Source organism: Tachyglossus aculeatus, chromosome 9 (assembly GCF_015852505.1).
Source record: "Tachyglossus aculeatus isolate mTacAcu1 chromosome 9, mTacAcu1.pri, whole genome shotgun sequence".
Lineage (NCBI taxonomy): Eukaryota > Metazoa > Chordata > Mammalia > Monotremata > Tachyglossidae > Tachyglossus > Tachyglossus aculeatus.
Window position 1 is genome coordinate 57,957,529 of NC_052074.1, and position 8,177 is coordinate 57,965,705.

An 8,177-nucleotide genomic window follows, 5' to 3' on the forward strand; every position below is an offset into this window, starting at 1 on the left:
TGTATCTAATGTGAAACAATGGGATGAGTTTGTGAAGCAGTTTTTAATGTTCTCATGACAACTTAGAGTATAGTACTTAAATCAATTAGTTAAAAATGCATATTTCAAGAAGAATATGATGGACTTTTACATTATTCTGAACAAGATCACTCACTCTAGGTATGGGTCTCCCTGTCCTTGCCCTCTGAACCACATTTTACTTAACCTGGTTTAATTTTTCAAATTAAGAATGTTTACCTTAAGATAATCTTGTAAATTTCAAAGTGTAGTTGCATAGTTATTAAAGGAAACTACTCAAATATTCTCCCACATGTGTTCATATTCTTAAATTATTACATATACAAATTGTAGATGTGGACTTTAGGCTGACCTGGTTCTAAACTGTATTTTGATCTTATGCTTCTGGGTTTCTGTTGGGCATTTTAGGTTTTAGAAGATGTAGATCAGTGCTGTGAAGCTCTCTCTCAACGGCTGGGAACACAACCATATTTTTTCAATAAACAGTAAGTAATTTTATATATTAGATTGTTCCAAGTGTAGTGTATTGTATAAATGTAATAGTCTGTGCCTAATGAAAATTCAGTACTCCTTAAACTGTTTAATTCATAAAATTATTTTTCTTTCTCATAAAAAGGAAGCAAGATCAGTTATTGAAACTATGACTCTCTCCCTTTCCTTGGCCTCTGAACCACTCTCTAGTTTACCAGAAGCAAGGAGAGGTTAAAGTCAAGATAAAAGCATCGGACACTTCACTATATTTAGCAAGCAGGTTGTGCACTGACTTATTTTTAAGTCCACATTGGACTGTGGCAGGGTAATGATCATTCTAGGATCCATTTGGAAAAGTCCCCCCCTCCCACACACTTCTTGATCGCCTGGGACAAATACTATGAAGGGCAAAGAAGCCCTTAATAGTAGTTTCTATTTAGACATTGGGAGGTAAGTTATTTGTACAGCTGAATGCAGTGCTTTCAATATACCATGAGAGCATTTCAACCATATTTGTCCTATTTTTGTAGCATTCAATCAATCAAGTGTATTTATTGAGTGCTTACTGTGTGTAAAGCACTGTACTAAGCACTTGGGAGAGTACAATACGATAAACTCACAGTCTATCAATCTCTGGTGTTTTTCCGGCCCATTCATTTGATATGGACTGTCTGTTACCAGGATTATCTAGTTGGGGAGTATAGCATGTTCAGGAACAATGGCAAGCTACGTGATTTAAAAATTATATACACATAAAGAGATTTATATCAAGTGCTTAATACAGTGCTTTGCACACAGTAAGCGCTCAGTAAATGATTGAATGAATATCAGAGTTAGTTACTGTTCCTGAACCTGCTGTACTCGCCAACTAGCTGTATCTATGTATCTGTATTTCACTGTGCCTGCATAGAAATAGCTTGTCTTCTGTAGCCCCTCCATTTGTGCTGATCAACATAATGGAGGGTAATAGAGAAATCGTGGGCAATTGGAAATCTCTTTCACTGTCATCCCGAAAAGACTGGCAGAATAAAATGAATTGCCAGCAATTACCTCTAGGCTGTGGTGACTAATCTTCACCCACTGATTGGATGAGTGAAGCAATCTATGCCCTTGTGTCTGTCATGGTTATTTTTATGTAATTCAGGTGTTAATTTCATTCTTTGCTGGTGAATAATTGGGTCTTGGCCCTTCTTAAAGAGTCCCAAATTTACTATAACTTTCAAAGTAGACATTTTATGGAAATGGAAAACTGATTACCATTTGAATATAAGTGGTCATTTTAACTGCTTATATTTTTTCCATCATCAGCATATATATCTTACAGCAACAAAAAACATGTCAAAGACTGGAGAAATTTCTTAAGCGAAATAATGAACTACCATTACAATTTAATTTAATAAAGCACCCTTTGGAATTACATGTCTTTTTCCATTCCCAGTTGCCTAACATAATAGGGAGCCAGAATATCTGATAGCAAATAGTGATAACTAAATCATTTCTGAAAAGTTTTTTAGAAGATTCAAAAATTGCCCATTTGCTGCACTGGCACCAGATCATTTATTTGAATCTTCTAAAAATATTCTTTTAGAATATTTAAAAATATTTTTCCTTTCAGTCATCTATCCATGATATTCCAAAGGGTGCTGCTTGGGTAGATAGCTATAAACCATCTACTCTATTGAATTGTACTCTCCCAAATGCTTAGGACCATTAAAGGGAGCACTGCACATCTAGGGCGTAGGCTCAGACTCACAATTTCCCTTGGACAGTCTAGTGCCTTTGCAAATTATTTCACAAAACTATGCCTCTTTTTAAAAACCTCCTGTAAAATGAAAATTAAGTTTCATGTATCTACTTCATAGGGTGTTCTGTTTAACTACAGAAATAAAGATAAAGTATTAACTACTATAAAGAAGTTTCAACGTTTAAATGTATTGTTGTACCTGTGAGTTTGAGGAGATACAATCCTTTCAAAAAAGAGTAAAACTTATTTCCTTTAATTTTGCATTATAATTTTCAGGAAGTTATAATAGAGAGTTATAACCAGCTCATTTTGTGAGGTGGTTTGGAGTTAAGTCTAATTAAAATTCAGTTTTACATTCTCTCACTGCTATTTCAATAGTTTAGTTTTAATAGAGTCAGTATTTAATAGGGTCTTCTGTATCTCTCCTCATTGCATTAGTATGTATTTTCTGAGCCAGTGTCAAGAGTTGATCTTTTATAGACTAAATATCTAAGCTGACAAAAGTAAAATCAGCCATTTGCAACAAATATTAAAACTGCAGTTAAGGGTATATTGGCCTCTTGCTGAAGGGTCACACCGAGTTCAAATTGTGAAAAGCTGGTAGGTAAGCCCACACAGCTATGCACATGGTTGTAGTCAAGAAATCACTGTTCTCCTTTGATTTTTGCTATGATGATTATTTCCATTTGTTTAGTCCGTAGCACAAAAGAAATGTAGCCAAATGTTCCTTTTCTTACTGGTCAAGGAATTCTTGGGAGTTAAAAGGCCCAGAAGGGGTGTATTTTTCTGTTTGAAGTGCACCATTTTGGTTTAAGGACTGGTTTTGTTATGCAGTATTTGAGGGGGAGGCTGGGAAAACATTCTTGGTCAAATGTTTTCCCTCCAAACTCAAAGGCAAAGAAAAGTTGTTGATGGCAGAGAGATCACTTTGTTTGGGGATTCAAGGGACGTATTAAAATCCCCCTTTAATAGAGCAGTTACAATTAAACTGTTAATTAAAACCATGAATTCAGAAATACATTGTAGGTATACACAAAGGCTGCTTTTAAGGGCTTGGAGGACTTTTGACTAGCTTAGTTAGTTTCAAAAGGTCTTTTCCTATATCTTAGGAAACACTTTACCAAACACACATTTAATGCATTCTTGACAATCACCACTTTTGCAAGCATTTCAAACTGTTACAGGATGACATTTGGAAATTTTATCCAGTTCTTACCACTTTTCCTAGCAGCCAAATGGATGAAATTAAGGTTTATCTTTCACCATGCTGTACCAGAATTCTTCTCATTTCCTAATCTCCCTAATCTGAAATTTCAATTCAGAATGTTAACAGCATAGACTCACGGACTAAATGGACTAAAATTTTGTACAGTGGATTGGTTACAGTCAGGGGGCTTAGGTTCTAGTTCTTCCTCCATCTCTGATCTTGGACAGAACACATCCCTGTGCCTCAGTGGGGTTGTTCAAATGTGTCTGGTAGGGCCAAGGTGGATCCCATCTTTCTCTCACGCCTTCCTTTCTTGCTCCTGCCGTGGAAGGCTGCTGTTGCTCTGGGCAAGTTGGTAGAAAGAGCCCTGGGAGGGATGCTGGAGGGGGCTTAATCAGGGGTGCTTTACCAGCTGCTCAGTGCTCTCGACCTGCTATCTGAAAGAGCAGGCCTCTGGCTTCCTAGGTTATCGATCACATAGAAATAACACCAGCATTATGGGAGATTCAGGGAGTTCAGTCATGAACCAGATCATTTTCCCAGCACTCCCCGGGGACTTATCAGAAGCAACTCTGCTCCCCCACCCCACCTCCAGGTGCCTTTTTAAAATTTGTGCTACTTGTTATGCATGCTTTGGAATTACATGTGTTTTTCCATTCCCAGTTGCCTAACATAATATGGAGCCAGAATATCTGATAGCAAATAGTGATGACTAAAATGAACATCCATTTGTGAAAAGTTTTTTAGAAATTTCAAAAATTGCCCATTTGCTGCACTGGCACCAGATCATTTATTTGAATCTTCTAAAAATATTCTTTTAGAATATTTAAAAATATTCACTGTACTAATAACTAATCACTGTAAAAATAAGCACTGTACTAAATGCTGGGGTAGATACAAGCTAGTCAGTTGGGACACAATCTCTGTCCCATGTGGGACTCCCAGTCTTAATCCCCGCAGGCCCAGAGAAGTTGTCACATGCCCAAGGTCACAGAGCTCAGGTCCTTACTCTCTCCACTAGGCCACAGTACTTCTCATGTTACAACACTTGGCATATTGACTGTGCCATGTAGGTCCCCAGAGAAGTCAGCAGATATGCCTTCTGTGTCTGCCCACGGAGGTTACATGGGTAGAGAAAGATGGTGGCAGAGCTCTAACATCCTCCTGCCTCTCCCTAATCCTTTCAACACACACAGATGCACAACGTAACCATCTTCAAAGAGGTGACATAAGGACTTACCGTTAAAAGGCCAAGATGCTGCCACTTCTGAGGGAGGGGGGAGCAGAGTGTACTGAGGAAGCTCCTGAAATAATACCAAAAATTTACTGAAGGAGAAGAGAAAGAGGGGTGGTGGGTCTAATCACATAATTTAGGTGGAGGAAAAAAGTACATGAGGCTGAAGCAAACAAAATTGATCTTGCTTAGGGTTATGGAAGCTGAGTGCAGAGCCAATGCAGTATTAGCAGCAGTAAGACTCACCAGCCTTTGGTCTTTGAAAGGAGAAAAGTTAGTGGTTATATTCTCATGGGGGAAACTGGCCAGTAGGCTAGGGAAGTATTTGGCAACACATGGATGTGGTTTTCTCTTTTTCCTGTGAACATACCATACAAGCATATCATACAAGTAATTCCCAGCAGAATTCTAGCTGGAAAATGTATATTGGGTTATAAAAGGGTTGCCAGAGCTAGATTTTATATAAAAAAGGCATAAAGATAAAAACTGTAGCTCTAGATCCCTTCCTACACACTGCTGGTAAAGTATATTTTAAGAATATGTTTATGAGCTTCCTGGAGCTATGTCCTATTTGCCTTTCATTGTATTCTTCCCCAGCACTTAATACTGTACTTTGCAAACAGGTGCTCAGTAAATACAGTAGGATGATTGTATAATAGACAAGATTCACAGTGCAATAAAGGCCAAAAAAAGGTATGTTTTGTGGGCAGGGAAGATGTCTTCCAAATTGCACTCTCCCAAGCACTTAGTACAGTGCTCTGCACACAGTGAGTGCTCAATAAAAATGATTGATTGATAGGACATTTTACATCAGAAGGAAAACATTAGGGAATCCTATTCCTACCCATGCCATAAACCAGAGGGGACACTTAAAAGAGAGAGCAAACAGAATACGTCAGATTTTGATTCATCAGTTTTAAAGTTAGCTTTTGATTTTGGAAATATCAGCAGTAATAATTATGGTACTTACCATGTGCCAAGCACTCTTCTAAGCACTGAATAGGATGTGATGTTAGGGAAGGGCATGGGCACTGTCCAGGTTTTGTTTAGCACAAGAAATCACAATAATAATGGATGATATAATTAATAGATGAGATATGTGGTTTTGACTCTCAGGTTGGCAGGGATTGATGAGCATTCTAGGGAGAAAGAAGGCAGGAAGACAACCATTAGGAGTAGAAATAATGTGAACTATTTAAGAAGGTCATTATTTGCACCTGAAGACAGGCCTACCAGAAAATATTGACAGGAAAAGCTGGTAAGAGAGAAAGGTGAAAGAGGGAAGAGAAATTGCAAAAATTACAGCAGTTGAGAAATGGCATTTTGGCTCAGTTTGGATGGTCCGTCCGGTCGAGCATTGTACTTCCTGAAAATGTCACCAACAGATGATTTGGAGGAAAAAAGATCATTGCAATCTTTGACAACCCTATTCAAAAGTTGGGCCACATACTTTCTAATATACCAACATTTCCCTCTATCTAAGGCAGCCTTGGTTTTTGTTACTTCTACTATTTGGGGAACTGAATTCTAGCTTGGTGGGCCTGGAGGCACAGTGATGTCCTTACCCCTAAGTTTTACAAAGCTACGGAGACACTATCCTGCGACTGTGCCTGCACTTTCATTAGTCATTGGGTAGATGGGTTAGGAGACTTAACAAGAATAGAGGAAAGGAGGCCCTTGGACTCCCTATTAACATATATCTTCTAAACTGGCTACCACAGGGAGGTGTTACATTAGTGTTCTTAGTAGCCTTCTCTGGACCTCACTCCAGGTTTATGATTGATACGCACTTTTTGAGAAATGCTTCCAAGCAATGTAGGGATTCAGCCATTCCAGACTTTAGGAGAAACAGATGCTAGGTGGGGCAAGCGGAGAAATGAGTAAACAGAGAGAGTGTGTTTGTGTGTCTCTCCCTCTCACAGTAGGAACTTACCAGAAGTAAGCCAGTTGATAGAAGTGATGCTTTCTTTGAAATGTGCTGACCCTCCTCTTTCCATTTCTCTCTTCCATGCTTTGCAGCTCTTTCAATGATAATTCTGTGTACCTTCTGCTTACCATCTCCCTAGAGTCTGGGAGTCAGAAGGTCATGGGTTCTAATCCTGAGTCCACCACTTGTCTGCTGTGTGACCTTAACTTCTCTGCCTCAGTTCCCTTATCTGTAGAATTAAGACGGTGAACCCTATGTTGGACAGGGACTGTGTCCAACCCGGTTATTTTTTTATCTACCCCAGCCCTTCAAAGAGTGCCTGGCAGAGAGTAAGTGCTTAACAAATACCATTATTATTATTAATATTTAACCTAGGGGAAAACAGGCAGGCTCAGTATCCAGCAAAGATTTGGATGAAAGAAGGGAAGCTGTACAAATGTTGTTCTAAATGGATAGATTCTAGAAGGTCTAAGAGGTATGGTTAAAATGAAATTGAGAGCTAAGTCAGCTAAAACTTTAGAGGGCAGAGGCTGTACTTGAGCGTAGTCTATAGAGTTTCTATCACATTTTAGGTGTTGACCTGTTTGGGTCACTTCAGGAAATGAAGTCTAGAGTTAGAAAGCCATCATTACAAAGTAATGTTACTCAGACCTACTTGTGCTCTGAAACAAGACTGCCCCCAGACAAAAATAAAACCCACGTATATTTTCCTGGGAAGAAACCAAACAATATTTTTCTTTGCCTCAAAAGTTCTATTTCCCACAATACTCTTTTCAAAGAATGTAGTAGGTTGTTTTTTAAACGTTTTCAGCGTCCATTGACCCTGCACTATCTCTGCTATTCTTTTTAGGCCAACGGAACTAGATGCCCTGGTATTTGGACATCTGTTTACGATCCTTACTACTCAGTTGACTAGTGACGCGTTCTCTGAGAAGGTGAAAAACTACAGCAACCTCCTGGCCTTCTGTAGAAGAATTGAACAGCATTTCTTTGAGGATCATGGAAAAGACAGCTCATCTCTCAGATCGCCAAAGACCTCGTTGCTCAAATAGGAAGCTTCTGAAATCTGTTTTGACTACAGTTCTAACAGATGTTGATTTAAAAATGAAATATAATTTTTTTCCAAAACGCCACACTTCCCTACCATCTTTTCATGAGTTTTGTGGACTTCACTGTATACATGTTAAACATGAATGACTGTGTTTTACTTGTATTCTGTTTCATATCAATTTCAAGTTTTCTTGTAGCATAAACATAAAAATAAAGCATAAATAACTATGAAAGTCATACTTCCTTTCCTTTGATCATCTTAGAGCCCTTCACTGAGCTTTACACATATGTAGTAAATGGGTTTTCAGGTTCTCCGTGGTGAAAGACAAAGGGCAAGTGATTTGCATTACAGTCTTGAGGATTAGTTTGCTAGCAACATAGTAAAACTGGTCACTGGACGGTGCTTATTTTCCAGATCTATGTATTTACAAAGCAGTTCAATTTTGTAACTGAGTACTGAAAATCCAATTTCCTTCACACATAATAATAATAATAATAATGATGGCATTTATTAAGCGCTTACTAT

General features: G+C 38.4%; 1 protein-coding gene across 2 annotated transcripts in view; it reads left to right on the forward strand.

The window, feature by feature from the left end:
* MTX2 (metaxin 2) overlaps positions 1-7,884 on the forward strand; it is a 55,918-nt gene extending 48,034 nt beyond the window's left edge. For both annotated transcript variants that reach the window (XM_038751054.1, XM_038751055.1), the window contains exons 9-10: positions 427-503; positions 7,452-7,884. In XM_038751054.1, coding sequence (XP_038606982.1) covers positions 427-503; positions 7,452-7,653 — 279 coding nt within the window. In that variant the 3' untranslated portion in view covers positions 7,654-7,884. The remainder of the gene's footprint in view (positions 1-426; positions 504-7,451) is intronic.
* Positions 7,885-8,177: the final 293 nt, after the last annotated feature.